The sequence below is a fragment of the Hemitrygon akajei genome, unplaced genomic scaffold, assembly GCF_048418815.1.
Source record: "Hemitrygon akajei unplaced genomic scaffold, sHemAka1.3 Scf000033, whole genome shotgun sequence".
Taxonomy (NCBI): Eukaryota; Metazoa; Chordata; class Chondrichthyes; order Myliobatiformes; family Dasyatidae; genus Hemitrygon; species Hemitrygon akajei.
Window position 1 is genome coordinate 11821915 of NW_027331919.1, and position 27045 is coordinate 11848959.

Genomic DNA, 27045 nt, shown 5'->3' on the forward strand with positions numbered 1-27045 from the left:
CCATCTGCTGTTTGTCGGTGTCAGTCCGCCTCCTCTGTCAACACGGACTTCCTCTGACAACGGCTGCTTCCCCTTTCTGAGCTCAGAGACGCAGAGAATTCTCGACAGAATGGACGGCAGCGAGACTTACATGACAATGCAGATCGCAAAAACGAACTCATGCTCTCCATCGATGGGTGAGCGGGGCAGAGAAACGGAGGGGGTGAGCTTCATTCTTTGTTGGATCCGGGGTGCGTGCGATCGGACGGGTGGAGGGAGCTCACCCTGTTTCTGACTCTCACTGTACGGTCCCCAGCGGAACCTGATGTAACATACGTGGAACTGAATGTCCAGGCCCTCTCTGATCCCCGGGTCCGGACAGATGGCGGTCAGTTTCATCTTTCTTGGTTTAACTGTGTTTAGCTGATGGGTCCGTTCCTGTCCAGGGAGCTCAGCGCATGCGCACAGTTGACCCTAATGATTCCCTGTTTGAGAATGTGTGAGAGATAGCGATGGAGAGGAAATGAGGAGATGTGGTGTGGAACGAGCGGTCAGCGAACGTCGGGGTTGCAATAGGGGGAGCGGTGTGGAGATAGTACCGTGGGAGGGCGATGAAGCGAGGGTACTGAGGAAGTAGTGCTGAGGTGGAACAGAGAAGAGGGATCACCGCGGGATGACCGGGAACACTGTGGGAGGAGTGGTGTGGAGAGAGGACAGTGGGAGGGCGATGAAGCGAGGGTACTGAGGAAGTAGTGCTGAGGTGGAACAGAGAAGAGGGATCACCGCGGGATGACCGGGAACACTGTGGGAGGAGTGGTGTGGAGATAGAACCGTGGGAGGGCGATGAAGCGAGGGTTCTGAGGAAGAGGTGCTGAGGTGGAACACAGAAGAGGGAGCATTGCGGGATGGCCTGTGGCGAGGGAACACTGTGGGAGGAGTGGTGAGGAGAGAGGACAGTGGGAGAGGCGGTGTGGAAGGAGAGCTGTATGCAATTTGTACCACAATCTACACTTTCTAACCGCACTCTCTATTTCCCCTTTTCTCCTCTATCTCCATTCTCGCCTTCTCCAACACTTTCTCCACTTTTCCTCACCCACTCCCTCGCCCTCAATCTCCCCCTCTCTCTCACCTTTCTCAATCCACCGTCACATAAACTTACTTGCCCCCTCTCCATTCGCCACTCTCTCTCCCGTTCGCCATACCCTTTACTCTCCCCATTCACTCTCTCCATTCTATCCCAATTTTTCGTCCATTGCCCCCATCGGATACACCTCCCTCCACCACACCATCCACCTCATTTGCCCTCTTTCTACTGCTCTGTGTCCTCGCACTTTCTCCTGTCTTCCCTCTGTCCCTCATCTTTTGTGCCCCAACCTCTCATACCTCTCTCGCCCACATCTATCCCTCTCAATTACTAATCTTTCTTCGCCACTTACTGCTCGCTGTCTCTGTCCTCCCTCCCCCCAATTTTTTTTCCTGGTCTCTCCCCGTCTCTCTCAATTTCTCGTTCTCTCTCCCAGATAATTTCACCTCTAACTACTCAAAGCTGAACTTTCGAGAAGACTCCTCCTGCACACTGTCCCAGCACACACTCCCGGGGTCAGACACAGAGTGAATTTCCCTCCACACCGTTCCATCACACACTCCCGGGGTCAGGCACAGAGTGAATCTCCCTCCACACCGTCCCACCACACACTCCCGGGGTCAGACATAGAGTGACTCTCCCTCCACACTGTCCCATCACACACTCCCGGGGTCAGCCACAGAGTGAATCTCCCTCCGCACCATCCCAACACACAGTCCCGGGGTCAGACACAGAGTGAATCTCCCTCCGCGCCGTCCCATCACACATTCCCGGGGTCAGACACGGAGTGAAACTCCCACCGCACCGTCCCATCACACACTCCCGGGGTCAGACACAGAGTGAATCTCCCACCACACCGTCCCATCACACACACCCGGGGTCAGACACAGAGTGAATCCCCCTCCACACCGTCCCATCACACACACTGCCGGGGTCAGACACAGAGTGAATCTCCCTCCACACCGTCCCATAAGACACTCCCGGGGTCAAAGACAGAGTGAATCTCACTCCACACCATCCCATCACACGCTTCCGGGGTCAGACACAGAGTAAATCTCCCTCCACAGAGTCCCATCACACAATCTCGGGGTCAGCGTGAATCTGTCTGTCTCTCTCTCCTCTCTTTCTCTCTCCCTCTCTCTCTCTCTCTCTCTCTTTCTCTCTCTCTCTCTCTCTCTCTCTCTCTCTCTCTCTCTCTCTCTCTCTCTCTCTCTCTCTCTCTCTCACACACACACACACACACACACACACACACACACACACACACACACACACACACACACACACACACACACACACACACACACACACACACACACACACACACACCTGGTCAGACAGAGAGTGAGATTCACACACACTCGCAGTGTCAGACTCAGAGTGATGTTGCCTGCACACAATCCCGGATGTAGACACAGAGTAAACCTCCCTCCACGCGTTCGCGTGTCGGACACAGATTGAAGCTACCTCCACACGGTCACGTCAGGCACACCCATGGGTCACACACGCAGTGATATTTCCTGTTTTCCGTCCAATTACACACGCACGGAGTAAAACTCGCACCACAGCGTCCGATTACACACGCCCGGGTTCGACACAGTGTGATTCTCCGTCCGAACGTTTACATCACACATTCCCGTGGTCAGAGACAGATGTTGCTCCCTCTGCACCGTCGCATCAAACAGCCCGGTGTCCGGCACAGAGTGAAGCACCCACCGCACCGACCCGTCGTACACCCCTGTTGTAATAAACCGAGAAAAGCTCCGGGAATCGTCTTCGTTTCTCGGCATTAATCAAAAAAAAAATACAGAGTTTTGTTTTCCGCTCACTTGTCCACGGAGTCCTTGCTTACTAGATTCGAAAATGCGAGAACGGGTGTGGTGTGGGAGTTGGGAAATGAAATACGCCTGAGGAGTAAAGATGCGATAAGTTTGCGGACTGAATGAAGTTTGTTGGGAAGAGGGAGGGGGACTGGGATTTGTTTGACGACTGTACGAGCTTGTTTGGAGAGGATGGTACAATGGGAATACTTTGGGAACCGATTGGTGTCTGTCGGGGAAGGACAGGGCAGGGGAATATTTTGAGGACTGGCAGAGGGCTGACGGGAGGGATCACTACCCTGGGATTATTTTGGTGACTGACGCAGGGGGGTAGGGAGTGCGCGATGGAGTGGAATTAGTTTGGAGTCTGACACAAAGTTTTGGGGAGAGAGGGTGACTCTCTTGTAGGGCATCCTGTGATACTGGGTCTGTGAGGGTCCTCACTGGGAAAAACATATTCATGTGACACAAAGAACGTGTCATGTTCCTGACAGAACAGCCTCGGATATCGAGGTTTCAGCACTCCCATTCCTCGGAGAGTAGTTCGCTGTCACTTTCCCTTTAAGACTCAGACTGCCAATCATTGTCTGCCAATGTTCCTTCATGGAATGTCTGTCGGTCAAGGCCTCGCGCCGAGCACTCAGTGTTCAACCGTACGGGATCGATTTCCTGTACTGCTGTTTGTGACTTAATATTTGGATTTCATCACTGTGGTCTTGATTATTTCGAGTCTGAGCCGGAGTGTATTCTAGACTCTACTCGGCCCTTGCCTTCTCTACCATCCATACCTCTCTCGGTACAGAGGGGATTGCAAGGTTAGGGGTTTGAGGGAGAGTGGTCTGTCATTGAAGACTCGCGATTTTCTCCGGATGTACTGTGGAGAGTGTTCTGACTTGTCGCATCGCCGCCTGGTGTGGAGGCTGCAACGCAGAGGGTCGCCCGAGGCTGCAGCGGGTTCAAGGCTCAGCCAACCCCATCACGGGCACAACCCTCCCCTCCATCGAGGACATGTTCTAGAAGGAATGCCTCGGTGAAGACCACATCCATCAGCGAGGAACCCCTCCAGCTGGGAAATGTCCAGTTCCCATCGGTACCATCGGGGAGGGGGTTACAAGCGACTGTAAACTCAACAATTTACAAGCAGTTGCTTCCCCTCCGCCATCGGATTGCGAAAGCTCGCTGAACACTTAAACACTCCCTCGGTTATCAACTTTTTTGCAGTATTTATTTTTTTTTCCAATTTACGTTAAATTTACATCTTTGCAGCGTGCTGAGGTCACGTTGTAATTGTACAAGGCGCCGGTGAGGTCGCACTTGCAGGGCGGTGTTCGGTTCTCGTCGCCCTCCTGTGGGAAAGATGCCACTGAGCTGGAAAGAGCGCTGACGGAGATTTCCGCGGATGTTGCTGGGTGTCGAGTGTCTGGATTATGGACAGCCGGCAAGAAGGATGTGTCACTGTTACTTGGAGCGTGGGTATGAAGCCAGGAGAGGCACAGATAGGGTAAATGTGCACAGTCTTTTTCCCCTGTGTTGGAGAATTTAGAGTGCACAGAATTGAGGTGAGAGTGTGTGGAGAGAACGGAGTGAGGAGGGTCAGATAATGGGACCTGAGGGGGAGAGGAGGGTGGAGAAACGGAATAAGTTGGTGAGAAGAATAGCAGAGCGAGACGAGGAGTAGAAAGTGGGAATAAATGGGGGGAGCGGGGTAGAGCGGGGGCTGTAGGGGAGAGGAGTACTCTCGAAGGGTAGAGAGAGTAGTGAGAAGAATGTGGATGCGAGTAGAGGAGGAGACTGGAGTAGGAATGAGGGGAAGAGAGGGTGGGTGGGGATGAAAGGATGGCAGAATGAGAGTGGGCAGATTGAATGAGGTGTAGTCACATGATTGAAGTCGTCCCGAGAGGCTGTTGACAGATGCCTTGGATCTCTTCAGGAATATCCGGGTATAAATGTGCCGACTTCTCACAGATGAATCTGTGTTTCCTTTTGCAATGGAAATTGTCACGGGACGAGTCACATTTACTGCAGGTGGGCGATCCATAGAAAATCTTGTACAGAAGATCAGAGGCCACATTCCTATCAAAAAGGGTCAGACAATTTCAACAGAGACAAAACAGCTCCAGCAGATAACCGGAGACCGTAGGCAAACTAATCCCACTAATCTACGCTCTCCCCACAGCCGCTTGTCAGACTCTGAACTAATCCCATGATACCACGCTCTCCCCACAGCTCCGGTTTCTTGGCCGTACGAGTCCCAGTACACCGCTCGCCCCCACAATCTCGAGTCAGTTCCCAAATTAATCCCATTTCCCCACCCTCTCTCGACAACCCTACATCAGGCAACAAACTAATCCCACTGTTCCACTCTCCTGACAGCCCCGTCTCCAAACTAATCCCAATGACCCACTGTCTCCCCACAAATCTGTGTCAATACTCAAACTAATCCTACTGACCCACTCTCTCCCCACAAATCTGTGTCAGTATTCAAACTAATCCCACTGTTCTACTCTCTCCCCACTGCCTTGCGTCAGCCTCCGATCTTATCCCACTGACCCACTCTCTACCCACGGCCTCGTGTCAGTCTCCAACCTGACTCACAGCGTAAATCTGTAAATCTGAAAACTAATCCCACTCCCGGCTCTCTCCCCACGGCCTCGTGTCAGTCCCACACCACCGACCTGCAACCGTCCAAACCTCACCCGTCTCTGCATTTTCCAATCCAGTAAATTCCGGGTCCGTAGCCGATAGAGATGGAAATAAAATTCTGTGAAAGTAAATCCTTCCGATTAATGTGCATGCAAAGCCCTGGGAAATGTTTCACTGCTAATGTAATGGTTTCTCTGTAGCAGCAGTGTGTTTGTGTTATGACGAGAGATAACGGGGGCTTTGGAATGTGTGGCGTCCCATGAAGGGAGGGATTTCCTTTCCTGTGAGACCGAGAGCGAGGGATTCGCGGGCTTTTGTTTGGCAGAAGATGGAGAGAGAAGATGCCAGAACGGGGTAATCGTAGACTGCAGGCCTGAGCGGTCTTGGAATGGTGTTGGGAGTCGACCACACCCGGGGTAAATCGATGGAGAACGGACGGACGGGAAAACAGTGAGCTCCAAGGAGCGTATTAGACTGTTTCGTTAAAATGGGCCCTTTTTCTCTTTGTTTTCTGTAATAACCCATAGTCAAATGAAGAATCATAAAGCCCAATCATTTAATTGGAAATGGTGTTCTGCTCGTTATTTCTTGGGATTGATTTGTAACCAGGCCACACCCACACAATGGAGATTATTCAGTTTGATCGGGCAGGAGGCAGTATCGACCACCCCCGCCCCCCCCCCCCCCCCCCGCCGAGCCTCAGACAAAAGCAAGCTGGTCCAACGTCAGGGTTCCATTTAGCCTCCCTCCATACCTGACCACGGGAAAATGTGAAGAGATGGGACAGAGATGGATCCACACAGTGTCTGCTGCCAGGAATGTGTGATCGGACGGTGTAGATGGAGTGTCACTCTCTTTCTGTCCCCGGGAGTGTGTGACGGGACGGCGTGGAGGGACTTCATTCGGTCACACTAAAAAAAAACTTCTACATTTGCAGCGTGGAGAGCATTCTGACAGGCTGCATCTCTGTCTGGTATGGAGGGGCTACTGCACAGGACCGAAAGAAGCTGCGAAAGGTTGTAAACTAGTCAGCTCCATCGTGGGCGCTTGCCTACAAAGTACAAAGGACATCTTCAGGAGGCGGAGTCTCAGAAAGGCAGCGTCCATTATTAAAGACCTGCAGCACTCAGGGCATGCCCGTTGCTCTCTGTAACCATCAGGTAGGAGATACAGAAGCCTGAAGGTACAGACTCAGTGATTCAGGAACAGCTTCTTCTCCTCTGCTATCCTATTCCTGAATGGGTTAGAGCTTTGGACACTACCTCACTTCTTATAATGCTGAACATTTCTGTATTTATTTACATTTAATTTAATCTTTTCAATATATGTGTTTGATTTACTTGTTTATTTTTATTATGTTTTACTTTATTTATTATATTTTTTCTTTCTCTGCTAGATTATGGATTGCATTGAATTGCTGCTGCTAAGTTAACAAATTTCACATCACATGCCGGTGATAAAAAACCCTGAATCTAATTCTGCTTCCAGTGGTAGTTTCACTCTGTGTCTGATCCCGGGAGTGTGTGATGGGACGGTTTGGATGGAGATTCACTCTGTGTCTGATCCCGGGAGTGTGTGATGGGACGGTGTGGATGGAGATTCACTCTGTGTCTGATCCCGGGAGTGTGTGATGGGACGGTGTGGAGGGAGATTCACTCTGTGTCTGACCCTGAGAGTCTGTGATGGGACGGTGTTTTTTGGGAGAGTCACTCTGTGTCTGACCCCGGGAGTGTGTGATGGGACGGTGTGGATGGAGATTCACTCTGTGTCTGATCCCGGGAGTGTGTGATGGGACGGTGTGGAGGGAGATTCACTCTGTGCCTGACCCCGGGAGTGTGTGATGGGACGGTGTGGAGGGAGATTCACTCTGTGCTTGACCCCAGGAGTGTGTGATGGGACGGTGTGGAGTGAGATTCACTCTGTGTCTGATCCCGGGAGTGTGTGATGGGACGGTGTGGAGGGAGATTCACTCTGTGTCTGACCCCGGGAGTGTGTGATGGGACGGTGTGGAGGGAGATTCACTCTGTGTCTGACCCCGGGATTGTGTGATGGGACGGTGTGGATGGAGATTCACTCTGTGTCTGATCCCGGGAGTGTGTGATGGGACGGTGCTGAGGGAGATTCACTCTGTGTCTGACCCCGGGAGTGTGTGATGGGACGGTGTGGATGGAGATTCACTCTGTGTCTGACCCCGGGAGTGTGTGATGGGACGGTGTGGAGGGAGATTCACTCTGTGCCTGACCCCGGGAGTGTGTGATGGGACGGTGTGGAGGGAGATTCACTCTGTGCTTGACCCCAGGAGTGTGTGATGGGACGGTGTGGAGTGAGATTCACTCTGTGTCTGATCCCGGGAGTGTGTGATGTGACGGTGTGGAGGGAGATTCACTCTGTGTCTGATCCCGGGAGTGTGTGATGGGACGGTGTGGAGGGAGCTTCACTCTGTGTCTGACCCCGGGAGTGTGTGATGGGACGGTGTTTTTTTGGGAGAGTCACTCTGTGTCTGACCCCGGGAGTGTGTGATGGGACGGTGTGGATGGAGATTCACTCTGTGTCTGATCCCGGGAGTGTGTGATGGGACGGTGTGGAGGGAGATTCACTCTGTGCCTGACCCCGGGAGTGTGTGATGGGACGGTGTGGAGGGAGATTCACTCTGTGCTTGACCCCAGGAGTGTGTGATGGGACGGTGTGGAGTGAGATTCACTCTGTGTCTGATCCCGGGAGTGTGTGATGGGACGGTGTGGAGGGAGATTCACTCTGTGTCTGACCCCGGGAGTGTGTGATGGGACGGTGTGGAGGGAGATTCACTCTGTGTCTGACCCCGGGAGTGTGTGATGGGACGGTGTGGATGGAGATTCATTCTGTGTCTGATCCCGGGAGTGTGTGATGGGACGGTGCTGAGGGAGATTCACTCTGTGTCTGACCCCGGGAGAGTGTGATGGGACGGTGTGGATGGAGATTCACTCTGTGTCTGATCCCGGGAGTGTGTGATGGGACGGTGTGGAGGGAGATTCACTCTGTGCCTGACCCCGGGAGTGTGTGATGGGACGGTGTGGAGGGAGATTCACTCTGTGCTTGACCCCAGGAGTGTGTGATGGGACGGTGTGGAGTGAGATTCACTCTGTGTCTGATCCCGGGAGTGTGTGATGGGACGGTGTGGAGGGAGATTCACTCTGTGTCTGATCCCGGGAGTGTGTGATGTGACGGTGTGGAGGGAGATTCACTCTGTGTCTGACCCAGGGAGTGTGTGATGGGACGGTGTGGAGGTAGTTTCACTCTGTGTCTGACCCCGGGAGTGTGTGATGGGACGGTGTGGAGGGAGATTCACTCTGTGCCTGACCCCGGGAGTGTGTGATGGGACGGTGTGGAGGGAGATTCACTCTGTGCTTGACCCCAGGAGTGTGTGATGGGACGGTGTGGAGTGAGATTCACTCTGTGTCTGATCCCGGGTGTGTGTGATGGGACGGTGTGGAGGGAGATTCACTCTGTGTCTGATCCCGGGAGTGTGTGATGTGACGGTATGGAGGGAGATTCACTCTGTGTCTGATCCCGGGAGTGTGTGATGGGACGGTGTGGAGGGAGATTCACTCTGTGCTTGACCCCGGGAGTGTGTGGTGGGACGGTGTGGAATGATTCAATCTATGTTAATCAGGAGCAGGTTAAGACCTACAAGTATCTGGGAGTACAGTTAGACGAGAAGCTAGACTGGACTGCCAACACAGATGCCTTGTGCAGGAAGGCACAGAGTCGACTGTACTTCCTTAGAAGGCTGGCGTCATTCAATGTCTGTAGTGAGATGCTGAAGATGTTCTATAGGTCAGTTGTGGAGAGCGCCCTCTTCTTTGTGGTGGCGTGTTGTGGAGGAAGCATTAAGAAGAGGGACGCCTCACGTCTTAATAAGCTGGTAAGGAAGGCGGGCTCTGTCGTGGGCAAAGTACTGGAGAGTTTAACATCGGTAGCTGAGCGAAGGGCGCTGAGTAGGCTACGGTCAATTATGGAAAACTCTGAACATCCTCTACATAGCACCATCCAGAGACAGAGAAGCAGTTTCAGCGGCAGGTTACTATCGATGCAATGCTCCTCAGACAGGATGAAGAGGTCAATACTCCCCAATGCCATTAGGCTTTACAATTCAACCGCCAGGACTTAAGAACTTTTTAAAAGCTATTATTAATGCTTTTTGAGATAGTGATTTAGATGCATATCATATTTTTACTGTGTTATGTATTGTATGTAATTAGTTTTGCTACAACAAGTGCATGGGACATTGGAAAAAATGTTGAATTTCCCCATGGGGATGAATAAAGTATCTATCTATCTATCTATCTATCTATCTATCTATCTATCTATCTATCTATCTATCTATCTATCTATCTATCTATCTATCTATCTATCTATCTATCTTAGACTCCGGGAATCACTTACCTCTTCCTGTTTTGAATTTATTTCGAGGAGCCTTCCATCAAATTTTGAACAAAGTTCCCTCGCTCCATCATAAGGTTTCTCCAAGGAGGATATGAAATAACACCGATTTACGTTTCCGATCCAGTTCTGAGGACACGTTTGCTCTGCAAGTCAGCAATAAAAAACAGTGAATCTCCCTCCATAACTCCCATTGCACCGAATGGGATCAGAAAAATTCAACCTCCGTCCACAACTCCCATCCCGGATTCAGACAGCAGGTGTCGCTGCTTTCATACCGTCCCATCACTCACTCCTCCAGCCAGACGTAAAGTGAATCTCCCGCCACACGGTCCCATCACACACTGCCAAGATCAGACATGCAATAAAACTAACTCGGCACCGTCCCATCAGTTATAGAGTGAAAGTCCCTGCAGGCCATTCAAACACACACTTCCTGACGGGTCAGACACAAATCTGTGTTCCGTACACCATGTCCCGTCACACACTCTCGGAGACAGGAGAAGAATGAAGCTCTTGTCTCACGGTCACATCATACTGTCCCGGTGTCAGACACAGAGTGATGCTCCTTCCAGATTGTCCCATCACACACGATCCTAACCCTAATCCACACTATCACACACTCCCTGGGTCAAACATAGAGTGAAGCTCCCTGCGCACTCTCCCATCACACGGCACTGCGGACAAATACAAAGTAGACCTCCCTCCACACTACCCGAATACAACCTCCCGTGGTCAGATAGGAAATGAAACACTCTGTGCTTCATCCCGCCGCACACTCCCGTGGTCAACCATAGCATGATGTCTACCGGTGACATCACAGGGGTCAATAAACGAGAGACGTTCCCTCCACAGTCCTATCAGAGAGATATCTGACACAAAGCGGAACACCATCCAGGCACGCGTCACCGTTACCGGTGTCAGACAAACACATAACGTTCCCCACCCCCCGTCAAAGGCACTCGCCCACCCCACGTCCCGCAGTAGCTACTCATCACACGAAACTGGGTCGAACACAGAGTCCCATCAAACACACACGGGGTGAGACACAGCTATAAGTTCCCTGCACACCGTCCGATCACACACTCCCGGAGAGAGACACATAGTTTTCTCCCTCTACAAAGTCTCGTCACGCACTGCCTGGATCAGACACAGAGTGAATCTCTTTCGCCATGGCCTCATCTCACATTCCAGCGTTCAGACGTGCAGTGAAATTTCCTGAACGCCGTCCAGTCACACTCCTCCGCGGTCAATTTCTCGGTGTTAATCCATAGAACCATAAAACCATAGAACACTACAGCACAGTACAGGCCCTTCAGCCCTCCACGTTGTGCTGACCCATATAATCCTTTAAAAAGGCATAAACCAACACTACCCCAAAACCCTCCATTTTTCTGTCATCCATGTGCCTGTCGAAGAGGCTCTTAAATACCCCTAATGTTTTAGCCTCCACCACCATCCCTGGCAAGTCATTGCAGGCAATCACAACCCTCTGTGTAAAAAAACTTACCCCTGATGTCTCCCCTAAACTTCCCTCCCTAAATTTTGTACCTATGCCCTCTGGTGTTTTTTTCTTTTGGTGCCCTGAGAAACAGGTACTGATTAACCACCCTATCTATGCCTCTTATAATCTCGTGGACCTCTATCAAGTCCCCTCTCATTCTTCGACGCTCCAAAGAGAAAAATCCCAGCTCTGCTAACCTTGCTTCATATGACTTGTTCTCCACTCAGGCAACATCCTGGTAAATCTCCTCTGCACCCTGTCTATAGCTTCCACATCCTTCCTACAATGAGGTGACCAGAATTGAACACAATACTCTAAGTGCGGTCTCACCGGAGATTTGCAGATCTGTAACATGACCTCTCTACTCTTGAACTGAATCCCTCTGTTAATGAAGCCTGGCATGCCATAGGCCTTCTTAATTACCCTATCAACCTGCGCAGGGACCCTGAGGGATGTATGGATTTGAAACCCAAGGTCAACTTTGTTCATCCACACTCTTATGTAACTGACCATTAATCCTGTACTCAGTCTTCTGGTTTGTCCTTCCAAAATACATCAACTCACACTTGTCCGGATTGAACTGCATCTGCCATTTTTATGCCCAACTCTGCAGCCTGTCTATATCCTCTTGTAACCTTCGACAACATACAGCTCCATCTTCAGCTCCTCCAATCTTCGTGTCATCCACAAACTTACTCACCCATCTTTCCACCTCCATATCCAGGTCATTTATAAAAATCACAAACAGCAGGGGTCCCAGGACAGATCCCTGCGGCACTCGACTAGACACCGACCTCCAGGCAGAATACTTTCCTTCCACAACAACCTTTCTGCTTTCTTCCTTTAAGCCATTTTTTTATACAAACGCCTTCCACACAGTCTCATCGCAAACTCCCGGGATCAAACACTGAGTGAAGCTCCTTCTGCAACATCCCATAACTCACTCCCGTATTCAGACACAAAGCGAAGTCCCCGCTGCACCGTCTCTTCACACACTCCCGAATTCAGAGTGAAGCTCTCTCTCCACAGTGCTATAACACACTTCATAGGTCAGAAATGAGGTGATTTGCTCTGGGCACTGTCCCAACATACAATCCCTCGGTCAGGCACAGAGTGAAGCTGGATCCATACCGTCCCATCAGACATTCCCGGAGTCAGACATAGAAGGAAATTTTAATGCTACGTCCCACAATCCCGAAGTCAGACCCAGAGTGAATCCACCTCTACAACATCCCGCCAAACTCTCCTGAGTTCAGTGACAGAATACAACTTCTTCCAGGGAGACGCGTCACAAACTGACCAGCTCAAACACAGAGTGAATCACTCTCCATACCTTCTCTTCACACACTCCCGATGTCAAGCACAGAATGACGATTCCTCTCTCCATGCTTGTCCTGTGATGAGGAGCGGGTGAAAGAGGGGGATGATGCCTCACCTCTTCTGCTGGTCAACAATTCACAGATTTGAGCCTTGGTTTCGTTGATAGATCTGTACTTCGTTTCCATCTCAGTGAATTGGTGACGGAGATCGCTGTGCATTCGTTTAAGATCGGAAAGATTAGAGTTGAGCGCAGAGAGATTCTTGAGACAGGTTCTCCGGGTGATCTGAGACTGGGGAATCTGTGATACTGAGAGAGATGGTGAAGGATGTTTAGCGTTTACAGTAACACATGAGTCAGCGTCACGCTACCGAACGGGTCACAGAGAGTGTCGTGTCAGTGTCACGGTGAAGGGTGTCACAGTGAAGGATGTGCTGGTGGCACAGTGAGAGGAGTAGGCACCATATTGAGGGGCGTGTCTGTGTCACGCTGAGGGGTATATCAAAGTCCCGGTGAAGATTTTGTTGATTTTACAATGGGATTCTGCGTCAGTATCGTGCGGGGCATGTCCGAGTTGCTCTGTGGAAAATGTCGGTGTCACTGTGATAGGTGTTTAGGTGCACTGTCGCGGGTTGAGCCGAGTCATAATGAAGGGTTTCTTGACGTCACGGCGAGGGAAAAATCAGAGTGAGGGGGGTGGCGGTGTCACGCTGGGTAGAGAATCTGTGTCATGGTGTGGGGTGAGCTGGTCTCACAGGGAGAGGTGTGTCTGTTTCACAGTGAAAGGCATGTTATGGCTACGATTGGTGTGACAGTATCACGCTGAGGTGCGCGTCAATGTCACGGAGGTTTCGCTGTGAATTTCGGATCCCCTATTACGGTAAGGGGTTTGCTTGTGTCAGGATGAGGTATGGGTAATTACATCAGTGAGCGGTGCATGTGTGTTAAGTTGAGGGGCGAAACTGTCTCTGTAAGGGGTGTTACAGTGACGTGTGAGTCTTTGTCACGGTGCGGAGCTGAACGTGTCAGGTTGAGGAGCGTGTAGCTGTCACAGTGAGTGGTGTCTTATTGTCATTGTCAAGGGGTGTCGGTGCCACTGTGGTGCTTTACAATCACAATTTATTTACATTTGGAGCCCGTTCGGCTCACCTTGGGTCGAGGGCCCGTCAGCAATCACGATAATGGCGGAAGTAACTAGGCAGAGTTGGCAGATCCTACGGTTCGATCTATTTCCCATGTTCTCTTTCAGTATGTGTGTGAATTCAGCCGTGTCCCCCACTGGGACTCCCTTCCACCCACCAGCCGCGGTCTCTCCTTCCACCACGATCACCCCTCCCTCTCTCAATCCCAGTTACATTGAGCCTCATCGCTGAGAGTCCAAATTCCTTGACTTCCCCGGACTGACAAGAGTCTCTCTGATTCCAGAAACTTAGTCACGTCTCCTGAATGTGATTGATTAAGTTGGAACTGTGGGTGTTTGACTGAGCCCTCAGGGGAGGCTTATCCAGAATGTGGGAATACATGGGATGCACGGGGAATTGGCTGTCTGGATTCAGAGTTTTACGGTCATGTTTTATTCCACTCTGTTAGTTTACGGTCTGACTCCAACCGGATTCCGTTCGACTCACCATGGATCGACAGCCCGACCACTGCCAGGAAGAGGACGGACGTCACCATGCAGAGTAGACAGATCTTACGGTCCGGTCTATTTCCGATGTTCTCGTTCGGCTCCTGTTTATGCGGACCTGTGGAGAGACCATTCAGATAAACAGAAGGAGAGGAAAGGGTATGGTGTGAGGGGAGCGATGGGCGGGAAAATGTGAGACAATTGGGGAGAGAAAACTAGAAGAGAAAGGACCTAGGAAATGTCTGGGTGAGATGATCGATGTGAATGGGGAGTGGGATGTGTGAAAAAAAAGAGACAGAAAAAAGTGTGAGAGACGGGAGAAGAGACAATGGAGCGAGAGAGGGGTGCGTAAGAGTGGAAAGACAGAGTGTCACGGGGTTATTATTTTTCCTATCTGTATCATTGTTTGCCCGCTTTGTTCATTTTTCACGAATAAGATAAATGACGGTCTTGTGGGGGTGAACATGTTGTGGGGATTTTCGTGGACTCCATTGTGTTTCTATGTTTTGTGGCTGCTGACAAGGAGAAGGGCAGCACGGATGCGTGATGGTTAGCGCGGCGCTTTACAGTACCAGCGACCCGGGTTCAGTTCCCGCCGCTGCTTGCAAGGAGTTTCCAATACTCCCCATCAGCCAGTGGATTTCCTCCGGGTGATCTGGGTTCCTCCCATAGTACAAAGACATATCGGTTTTTCGGTTAATCGTTTATTGTAAATTTAACTGTCATTAAAAAGGAATAACTCAGAGTATTGTTGGCAGCGCGGCCTGAATGGCCGGAAGAGCCGATTCTGTACTGTTTCTCTATAATAAAAAAAAAATAAATTTTGAGGAAGAAATGATAAAAGATGGTGGGAAATGGTATACATATGCAACCGGACCATTCGGTGTTTGTGATGGGTGTGACTGTCCTGGATGAAAATAGAGATGGAAGGCTGTAAAATCTCAGACGACACAAAGATTGTAGGTGTTGTGGACAGTGCGTAAGATCGCCAATAGATTCAGTGGGGTATGGGTCAGTTGTAGATCTGGGTGGAAAATGGCAAACAGAGTTTAGCTCAAGTAAGTGTGAGGTATTTTCCTTTGGGGCGTTAAATGTGAAAGGAGAGGAGACAGTTAACGACAGAACCCTTAACTGTCGACAGAGAAAGGGATCTCGGGTTGATCACGCGTTTCAGTGGAGAGATAAAGAGTTGACTGCAGACGGGCCTTTGACAAAGTCTCTCTCATGGGAGATGCATTCCCAAGATTGTGATGACTGGGATTCTCAGTGAATTGGGAATTAAGTTTCTGTACTGGCTTGTCCACAGAACCCAGAGGACGTTGGACGTCCGTGACTGGTGGTGTTACCCGCGGGACCTCTAATATCTGTGGCCAAGACTTGTGCGAAGCTGGGCATTTAACACGGCGTTGTGTGTTTCGAACATCCTGCATCGTAGACCAGCCATTACAGCGCAGGAACAGGCCATTCGGCCGGCAATGCTGTCCACGATGCATTCCCTCTGGTGTTAGACATTTCACATTTGTGAATGATAGCCTCTGTAACTCTTCTTATCTTGTGCTATCTCTGAGCATTTCGCATACCAAGGTGCAACATTTTACGTTTCTCCGGGTTAATCACCATCTGCCATTCCTCCATCACATATCAGAAACTGATCCATGTCCTACGGAATTGAATGCAGGTCCTCTAAGCGATCCACAACACCCATCAACCTATCATCTACAAACATACCAAACCACCCACCTACATTCTCATCCAGATCGTTCATATATATAACCATATAACAATCACAGCACTGTAACAGGCCATCTCGGCCCTTCTAGTCAGTGCAGAACGCTTACCCTCACCTAGACCCACCGACCCACACTCAGCCCATAACCCTACATTCCTTTCCTGTCCATATACTGATCCACTTTACTTCAAATGGCGATATCGAACCTGCTTCCACCACTTCCACTGGAAGCTCGTTCCAGGCCTAGGAGATCTAGGCCTCATATGGAGCCAGTGATCATTAATGGAGAATGTGTGGAGCAGGTTAAGACCTACAAGTATCTGGGAGTACAGTTAGACGAGAAGCTAGACTGGACTGCCAACACAGATGCCTTGTGCAGGAAGGCACAGAGTCGACTGTAGTTCCTTAGAAGGTTGGCGTCATTCAATGTCTGCAGTGAGATGCTGAAGATGTTCTATAGGTCAGTTGTTGAGAGCGCCCTCTTCTTTGTGGTGGCGTGCTGGGGAGGAAGCATTAAGAAGAGGGACGCCTCACGTCTTAATAAGCTGGTAAGGAAGGCGGGTTCTGTCGTGGGCAAAGTACTGGAGAGTTTAACATCGGTAGCTGAGCGAAGGGCGCTGAGTAGGCTACGGTCAATTAAGGAAAACCCTGAACATCCTCTACATAGCACCATCCAGAGACAGAGAAGCAGTTTCAGCGACAGGTTACTATCGATGCAATGCTCCTCAGACAGGATGAAGAGGTCAATACTCCCCAATGCCATTAGGCTTTACAATTCAACTGCCAGGACTTAAGAACTTTTTTTTTTTAAAGTTATTATTAATGCTTTTTGAGATAGTGATTTAGATGCATATCATATTATTACTGAGTTAAGTATTGTATGTAATTAGTTTCTGCTACAACAAGTGTATGGGACATTGGAAAAAATGTTGAATTTCCCCATGGGGATGAATAAAGTATCTATCTATCTATCTATCACACAGCTACCACTTTGTGTGTAAAAATGTACCCACTAAACTTTTGCTCCTTAACTCTCAACTCATGTCCTCTTGTTTGATTCTCCCCTGCTGTCAATGAAAAAAAAAACTATCCACGTCAACTAGATCTATCCCCCTCATAATTTTAAATACCTCTATCAAGTCCCCCCTCAAACTTCCATGCTCCAAAGAATAAAGGCCAAACTTGTTCAAACTTTCTTTGTGTTAGGTGCTGAAACCCAAGTAACATTCTCGTAAATGTCCCCTATACTCCCTTTATTTTGTTGACATCTTTCCTATAGTTCGGTGACCAGAACTGTACACAATACGCCATATTTTGTCTTCACCAATGACTTGTACAATTTTAACATTACATACCACTCGTATATCTGATTCAATGATCTGATTTATAAAGGCCAGCATACCAAAAACTTTCTTTACCACCCTATCCACATGAGATTCCATTATCAGGGAACTATGCACCATTATTACTAGATCACTCTGTTCTACTGCATTCCTCAATGTCCTACCATTTACGGTGTATGTCCTATTTTGATTATTCCTAGCAAAATGTAGTACCTCAATCCTATCAGTATTAAACTCCATCTTCCATCTTTCAGCCAACATTTCTAACTGACCCAAATCTCTCGACAAGCTTTGAAAACCTACTTCATTATCCACAACACCACCTATCTCACCTATCTTAGTATCGTTTACATACTTACTATTCTAATTTACGACCCCATCATCCAGATCATTAATGTATAGGACAAACAACATTGGACCCAGTACAGATCCCTGAGGCATACCACTAGTCACCGGCCTCCAACCTGACAAACCGTTATCCACCACTACTCTCTGGCATCTCCCATCCAGGCACTTTTGAATGCATTTTACTGCTTCACAATTAATACCTAACGATTGAACCTTCCTAACTAACTTTTCGTGTGGAACCTTGTCAATTACCTACCATATAGACAACATATAGATAACATCCACTGCTTCTCCATTGTCAACTTTCCTTGTACCCTCTTCAAAAAATTCAATAAGATTTGTCAAACATGAACTTCCACGCACAAATCCATGCTGACTGTTGGTTATCAGACCCTGCCTATCCAGATAATTAGAAGTAATTCAGATAGACATTAATGATAGGAGAGATCCTATCACTTAGATGCAAATCACGTCATTGGAGTAGAACAAGGTTACTCAATCACAGAATGCAGAATAAAGTATCAAAATTACAGAGAAATTGTAGTGTAGGCAGACTATAAGGTTCAAAAGCCACGAAGAGAAGGATTTGAGGTCAAGAGTACATCTTATCGTGTTTGGGGCCCGTTCAATAGTCTGATTACTGTAGTGTAGAAGCTGTTCTTGAGCCACCTGATAAATGCTTTTGCATTTTCTCTCCGATGGGAGGGTGCAGTAGACAGAATGTCCGGGGACCCTTGTTGATGCTGGATGCTTTATCGAAACAGCGCTATGTGTAGAAAGAGTTCATGGAGGGGAAGCTGGTTTCGGAGCTGGGCTCAACTCTTTCCACAACGCTCGGCAGTTTCCAGCGTAATGGGCGGAGCAGTGTTCATATTTTTAGTAAGGAACCAGGGCGTTTCATGAGAACAGGGAAGTTGACATTGTGAACAGAGAAGAAAATAGAACTTTTTTTTCAACATGATAGACTACTCCGTGTAATGGTATGGGCCCCGGGAGAACTTGATTGACTGATATGTCCGGATTGATAGGCATAATGGATGCCTGACAAGTCCCGTATCAAAATCCAGATGGTAGATCACTCTGGAAGATAGAAGAGAGAAATGTAGAGAGAGACGAAGAAGGAATGGAGCAGTGAGATTGGGCGGGAGAGTGGACGATAGGGAAAATAGACCAGAGAAGGGGGAAGGAGATGACAGGTGACGTGAGACCCTGGTAGATTTCTCGGGCGGATTTGACTGTGGAGGACAGACCAGGAACTGGCAGTAGATGTACCATACAGAGGCTTGAACAAGGCTATTAACAACGGCTCAGATAAGAGACTGGTGTGAAGATGCTTTGGAACCGAAGGAGATCTCTCTGACAGATTTCATTGAGGAGGACTGCTCAGTCCGAGGTGCGGGATGTAATGTACATAGAATTTAACAAGAACCCAGATGGTATACCGCCCTGGGAGATGGTGTGCGACGCAGGGAGGGATGGCTGATCCGGTATATATTTGGCTCAGCGATATGGGACAAAATTTAGAGTTGCAGTCCATTTCTCAGACTGGAATCCCGTCACTAGCGTTGCACAAGGGTGGTCGGTGGTGGGACCAGTGATCTTTGTCAACTATATTGACCATTTATAGCAGATTATACAATACACGTTAGGTGAGCTTGCAGACGACATTAACGTTGATGGCGTTTTAAACAGTGAAGACAGTTACCTCTTACAGTGGGATCTCGATTCGCCGGGGAAGTCGGCTGAACAGGAGCACTTGCAATTTAGTTTGAACTATCGTATTTCAGGAGGGCAAACAACAGGGTAGGACTTGCACGGTCAAAGTGAGGAAACTTGCGATATGTTAAAGAACGGAAGGACGCAGGGGTAGAGGTACACGGTTCCTAGAAAGTGGAGTCACAGGTACAGGGACCGTTGAGAGTGTTGCAAAACAGAGGGACCCTGAGGAACAGAGACCATCCAGCAGAGTACAGAAACAGGCCTACAATGTTGTCCCGAATGCACTCTCTCTGGTATGATATATTTCAACTTTGGAAAAAGTAACTGTCTGTCTCCTCAGTCTATTTCTTTTGTGATCTTAGAGACCTCTGTCGGATCTCTCGTTCAACATCTTCGGAGGCTATCCAAGGCCTTCTAATCCTCCCAACAATGTGGTGAACAAAATTATGTATAATACGCCGAATGCAGCCTTAACCGTCATTTTGATGAAGTTGCAACATAACTTCTGACTTTTGAAACCAGTGTCCTCAATGATAAAAACATGCGTGTAATATACCTGCTTAACACAGATCTGTCAGTGGGTGATCATCTGGGGGACAGTGATCACCGCTCCCTGACCTTTAGCATTATCTTGGAAAAGGATAGAATCAGAGTGGACATGAAAATATTTAAATGGGGAAGGGGAAATTATGAGGCTATAAAGATAGAAATTGTGGGTGTGAATTGGGATGATGTTTTTGCAGGGAAATGTACTATGGACATGTGGTCGATGTTTAAGGATCTCTTGAAGGATGTTAAGGATAAATTTGTCCCGCTGGGGAAGATAAACAATGGTTGACAAGTGAGGTGGAAAATCTAGTCAGGTGGAAGAAGGCAGCATACATGCGGTTTAGGAAGGAAGGATCACATGGGTCTATTGAGGAATATAGGGTAGCAAGAAAGGAGCTTAAGAAAGGGCTGAGAAGAGCAAGAAGGGGGCATGAGAAGGCCTTGGGGAGCAGGGCAAAGGAAAACACCATCACTTCAATTCTTCAATGTTGAAAACAAAAGGATGACAGGAGTGAATGTAGGACCGATTAGAGATAAAAGTGGGAAGACGTGCCTGGAGGCTGTGGAAGTGAGCGAGGTCCTCAATGAATACTTCTCTTCGGTATTCACCACTGAGAGAGAACTTGATGACGGTGAGGACAATATGAGTGAGGTTGATGTTCTGGAGCATGTTGATATTAAGGGAGAGGAGGTGTTGCAGTTATTAAAATACATTAGGACGGATAAGTCCCTGGGGCCTGAGGGAATATGCCACAGGCTGCTACACGAGGCAACGGAAGAGATTTCTGAACCTCTGGCTAGCATCTTTATGTCCTCGTTGTCCACGAGAATGGTACCGGAGGATTGGAGGGTGGCGAATGTTGTTCCTTTGTTTAGAAAGGTTAGTAGGGATAGTCCAGGTAATTATAGACCAGCGAACCTTACGTCTGTGGCGGGAAAGCTTTTGGAAAAGATTCTCAGAGATATGATCTATGGGCATTTAGAGGATCATTGTCTGATCAGGGACAATCAGCATGGCTTTGTGAAGGGCAGATCGTGCCTACCACGCCTGATAGAGTTGTTTGAGGAGGTGACCAGACATATAGATGAGGGTCGTGCAGTGGATGTGATCTACATGGAGTTTAGTAAAGCATTTGACAAGGTTCCACACGGTAGGCTTATTCAGAAAGTCAGAAGGCATGGGATCCAGGGAGGTTTGGCCAGGTGGATTCAGAACTGTCTTGCCTGCAGAAGGCAGAGGGTCGTGGTCGAGGGAATGCATTCAGATTGGAGGGTTCTGTCTAGTGGTGTGCCACAAGGATCTGTTCTGGGACCTCTACATCTTGTGATTTTTATTAATGACCGTGATGTGCGGGTGGAATGGTGGGTTGGCCAGTTTGCAGACAACACAAAGATTGGTTGTGTTGTAGATAGTGTAGAGGATTGTCGAAGATTGCAGAGAGACATTGATAGGATGCAGAAGTGGACTGAGAAGCGGGAGATGGAGTTCAACTCTGAGAAGTGTGAGGTGGTACACTTTGGGAGGACAAACTCCAAAGCAGAGTACAACGTAAATGGCACGATACTTGGTAGTGTGGAGGTGCAGAGGGATCTGGGGGTACGTGTCCACAGATCCCTTAATGTTGCTTAAAGAAAACGGATGGGATGTTCAAGGGGGATATTAGAGGAAGGTTTTTCAGTCAGAGAGTGGCTGGTGCGTGGAATGCACTGCCTGAGTCAGTGGTGGAGGCAGATACACTCGTGTAGTTTAGGAGACTACTAGACAGGTACATGGAAAAATTTAAGGTGGGGAGTGGTTATATGGAAGGCAGGGTTTGAAGGGTCGGCACAACAGTTTGGGCCGAATGGCTTTTAATGAGCTGTACAATTCTATGTTCTACGTTCTAAGTCCTTAACCACGGATAGTGACATTGGAACCCAATCTTCCTCTGAAAATCAACACTGTTTAGCTTCCTGGTTTTAAGAGTGTTCTATATCTTAACACTTGTCCGATCAAATCGCAACATGTCACATTTCTCTGTGTGAAACTCCACCTGCCATTTGTCCAACCCATAGCTTTAACTGATACATATCCTACTGGATTTTGAGGCGAAATTTTGAAGGTACAGAATCTTTATGTTCCTGTTAGGTTAAAAGGAAAGGTTAAAGGTTTGAGACAGCCATAGTTTTCAAGGGATATTGGAAACATGGTTCGGGAAAAAGTGAGATCTACAATAAATATAGGCATCATGGAGTAAATGAGGTGCTCGAGGAATATAAATAATATAAGAAGAATCTCAAGAGAGAAATTAGAAAGGCTAAAATAAGAAACAAGTTTGGTTTGGCAAATATGGTGAAAATAATTCCAAAGGGTTTCTCCAGTAATATTAATAGCAAAAGGATAGTAAGGGATAAAATTGGCCACTTAGAGAATCAGAGTGAACAGCTATATGTGGAGCCAAGAGAGATGGGGGAGATTTTGAACAATTATGTTATTCGGTATTCACTAAGGAGAAGGATACTGAATTGTGTAAGGTAAGGGAAACAAGTAGGGAAGCTATGGAAACTATGGCTATTAAAAGGGAGTACGGACTGGTGCTGTTAAGGAATATAAATGTGGATAAATCTCAGAGTACTGACAGAATATTCAATAGGACCTTGACGGAGGTTAGTGCAGAAATAGCAGGGGCTCTGACAAAAATATTTCAAATGTAAGTAGAAGCGCGAATGGTGCCGGGGATTGGCGTATTGCTCATGCGGTTCCATTGTTTCAACCGGATTCTCAGAATAAACCTGGCAATTATAGGTCTGTCAGTTTGACGTCAGTGGTGGTTAAATTAATGGAAAGTATTCTTGGAGATGGTATATATAATTATCTGTATAGACAGGGCCTGAAGAGGAACAGTCAACATGGATTTTTGCATGGAAGGTCATGTTTATCAAATCTTATTGAATTTTTGAAGAAATTACTAGGAAAGTTGACGCGGATAAACAGTGGATGTTGTTTGTATGGATTTCAGTAAGACATCCAGAGATACCGATCACTTCATGGTACTGAAGCAACGTAAATCAATCACAGAATGCAGAATAAATGGTCACAGTTACACAGAGAGTGCAGTTTTGACAGAGAATAAGGGGCCAGAGCAAAGGGTAAGCAGATTGCGAGGTCAAGAGTATATTTATCATGGTAGAGGACAGTTTAATAGTCCGATAACTGTGGGGTAGAAGTGTTCCTTGAGCCTAGTGAGACATGCCTTCGCACCTTCCCTCCGAGGGGCAGGTGCAGAAGACAGAATGGCCGGCGTGACAGGAGGTGGTTCTGTGATGGTGCTGGTTGTTTCATCGATGCGCCAGGATCTATGGACGGAGTTCATGGAGGGGAGGCTGGTTTCGGAGCTGGGCTCAGCTCTTTACACAACGCTCTGCAGTTTCTTGCGGTCACAGCTCCTGCAGTTTCTATATTTTTAGTGAGGATCCAGGATGATTCATGAGAACAGGGTAGTAGACTTGATGAATAGGAAACTCAATAAGGCATTTAATGTTTCCAATTAGTGGGCTACTCTAAATCGGAAGTGTCAGTGTTACAGTTGAACAAAGGAAACTATGGAGCCATGAGGGAGGAACTTGCCAAAGCTGACTGGAAGGATACACAAGCAGGGATGACAGTGGAACAACAATGGTAGGAATTTCTGGGAATAATACAGCAGGTGCAGGATCAGATCATTCCAAGGTGAAAGAAAGTTTCTAAGTGGAGTAGAGTACGACCGAGGCTAACAAGGGAAGTCAAGAACAGTATAAAAATAAAGGAGAAGAAGTATAACATAGCAAAGATGAGCGGGAAGCCAAAGCACTGGGAAACAATCACAGAGCAACAGAAGATATCTAAAAAGGCAATAAGGGAAAAAAAGTTGAGGTACGAAGGTAAGCTAGTAAGGAATATAAAAGAGGATAGTAAAAGCTTATTTCGGTATGTGAAGAGGAAATATATTAGTTAAGACCAAAGTTGGGCCCTTGAAGACAGAACCGGTTGAATTTATTATGGGGAACAAGGGAATGGCAGAAGAGATGAACAGTTGGATCTGTCTTCACTGTGGAAGACACAGGCAATATCCCAGACGGGATTGGGGTATATCTCAATGCAGGAAGCTTTAAGGAAATGCGGTTGAGCTCAGGGATTGAATCAATACAGTGAATTATGAGATTGTAGCCATTACTGAGAATTGTGTGCAGGAAGAGCAAGCAGGAGAGCACCATATTTCCATGTGAGAAGGCAGAAGGAATTAAAGGAGGAGGGGTGACATTACTCGGCTTAGAAAATGTTACCGCAGTGGACAATCAGGACAGGCAAGAGAATTCGTCTAAGTGAGGCTTTATGGGTGGAAATGACGAACAAGAAATGCATGACAATGTTATAACACATATCATAGAATAGTACACACAGTACAGGCACTTCGGCCCACCCTTAAACCCTTAAGTGCTTCTCATATTACCCTCCACCTGAAATTCCTCCATAAAGCTGTATAGTAATCTCTTAAATTCCACTAGTGTATCTGCCTCCACCAGTGCCTCAGGCAGTGCTCTCTACGCACCAACCACTCTCTGAGTTAAAGAACTTCCTGTAATATCTCCCTTCAACTTTCCACCTCTTACCTTAAAGCCATGTTCTCTTGTATTGAGCAGTATTGCCCTGGGGAAGAGGCGCTGGCTGTCCACTCTATCTATTCCTCTTAATATCTTGTATACCTCTATCATGTCTTCTCATCCTCCTTCTCTCCAGAGAGAGAGAGAGAAAAAAACATACCTCCCTTAATCTCTGATCATAATGCATACTCTATAAACCAGGCAGCATCCTGGTAAATCTCCTCTGTACCATTTCCAATGAATCCACATCCTTCCTATAGTGAGGCGACCAGAACTGGACACAGTACTCCAAGTGTGGCCTAACAGTTTCATAGATCTGTATCATTACCCGTGACTCTTAAATTCTATCCCTCGACTTATGAAAGAAAACACTCAGTATTCTTTCTTAACTACCCTATCTACCTGTGAGGCAACTTTCAGGACTCTGTGGACATGTAGTCCAAGTTCCCTCTCTCCTCCACACTATCAAGTATCCTGCCATACACTTAGTACTCTGCCTTGGAGTTTGTCCTTCCAAAGTGTAACACCTCACACTTCGCCGGGTTGAACTCCATCTGCCACTTCTCAGCCCATTTCTGTATCCTGCCAATGTCTCTCTGCAGTCTTCAACAATCCTCAACACTATCTACAACACCACCAACCTTTGTGTCGTCTGCAAACTTGCCAACCCACTCTTCTAACACCACATCCAGGTCATTAATAAAAATCCCAAAAGGTAGAGGTCCCAAAACAGATCCTTGTGGGACACCACGAGTCACAATCCTCCAATCCTCCAATCCTCCAATCCACCACGACGCTTTGCCTTCTGCAGGCAAGCTAATTCTGAATCCACCTGACCAAACTTCACTGGATCCCATACCTTCTGACTTTCTGTATAAGCAAACCGCGTGGTATTTCAGGAAGACAAGCCAGGATGGACATTCACAGTGAAGAGGATGAACCCGGGGAGAGTTATAGAATAGACGGACCCAGGGATACGGTAAAACGGTTCCCAGAAATTGAGGTCAATATTAGATAGGGCGGTGAAGGAGTCTAGAGGTCACTTTGCAGTTGTGCACGACGTAGGGTTGGCGCACCTTGGAGTATAGTGTTCAGGTTTTGTCCAACTGCTCTAGGTGAAATGCCACTGAGCAGCAAAGTTTGCAGAGGGAGCTTTACGGGGATATTCCCGAGACTCGAGGGACTGATTTATGGAGATAATTCAGGCAGGTTAGGATTTTATACCTTGGAATTCATGGGTGACCTTACAGAGGTTTACAAAACCAAGTGGGGAAAGACAAGGTGAATGCGCAGAGTCATTTTCTATAGACTTGGAGAATTGAGGAACAGAGCGCACCGTTCTGAGGTGACAGCAGAAAGAGATTTAACTGCGGACCAGAGTGACATATTTTTTAAGCAGACGGTGCTCCGTCTATGGAACGTACTGCCGGAGAAATGGTCGATGCAGAATGATTATCACAATATAGCACGTATAGCACGTGGCCCCTTCAAAACGTGAACTCTGACCTGCCTGAGCAGTCATTGGCATTCTTCCTGGTCTCGGCGCCATAGGAGGATTTTCTCCCTTAGCGATGGGAGTTTCATTTTGGAGAAAGTTCAGCTGAGAGTAGGTGGGGTCCAAACCATCTGGAACAGAATGGATGGGAATGTGAGAGAGAGACAAATAGAAGGGCAGGAGACGGGTAGAGAATGGCCAGGCGGAGTGAGAGACAGGGAGAAAATTTGAGGAAGATATGGAAGTGAGCAGAGAAAGACGTGGAGACTGAGCAGCAGATGGATGGATGGAGAGGGGAAATAGGGTGAGAGATAAAGCCGATGGACGGGAAAATGGGAGAGAATGGGGAAACAGAGGCAATGTGGCCGGAGAAGAAGGAAAGGGACGGGTTGCACTTTAACAGGCGGGGGACCAGCATTCTGACAGGCAGGTTTGCCACTGCAACACGGGGGCGTTTATACTAGTAAGTGGGGGGAGGGGAGGGTACGATCTGGAAATATAAGGATACAGTTAAAGGGAAAGAGTGAAACAGAAAACGTAAGAAAGACAACAGAATTAAAGGGGAAGAAAGCTCAGAAAGGGATCGCAGAGTATGGCCAAGTGCAATAGGGATCCGTGTGAGAAGCGAGGGGAGTGATGAATGAAAAGTATTATACATGAATGCACGAAGTATAAGGAATAAAGTGGATGAGCTTGAGGCTCAGTTGGAAATTGGCAAGTATGATGTTATAGGAATAACATAGACATGGCTGCAAGAGGGCCAGGGCTGGGAAATGAATATTCAAGCGTTTACGTCCAATCGAAAGGGCCCGCAGGTGGGCAGAGGGGCTGGGGGAGGCCCTACTGGT

At 48.0% G+C, this 27045-nt stretch overlaps 1 protein-coding gene across 1 annotated transcript; it reads right to left on the reverse strand.

The window, feature by feature from the left end:
* Window positions 1–4695: 4695 nt before the first annotated feature.
* On the reverse strand, window positions 4696–26279 carry LOC140719951 (C-type lectin domain family 9 member A-like). The gene is made up of 6 exons (XM_073034864.1): window positions 26209–26279; window positions 14396–14512; window positions 12885–13076; window positions 9949–10091; window positions 5580–5644; window positions 4696–4956 (listed from the first exon to the last, which is right to left on the reverse strand). Exons 1-6 carry the CDS (start codon window positions 26249–26251, stop codon window positions 4758–4760), a joined length of 759 nt encoding a protein of 252 aa, XP_072890965.1. The 5' UTR covers window positions 26252–26279; the 3' UTR covers window positions 4696–4757.
* Window positions 26280–27045: the final 766 nt, after the last annotated feature.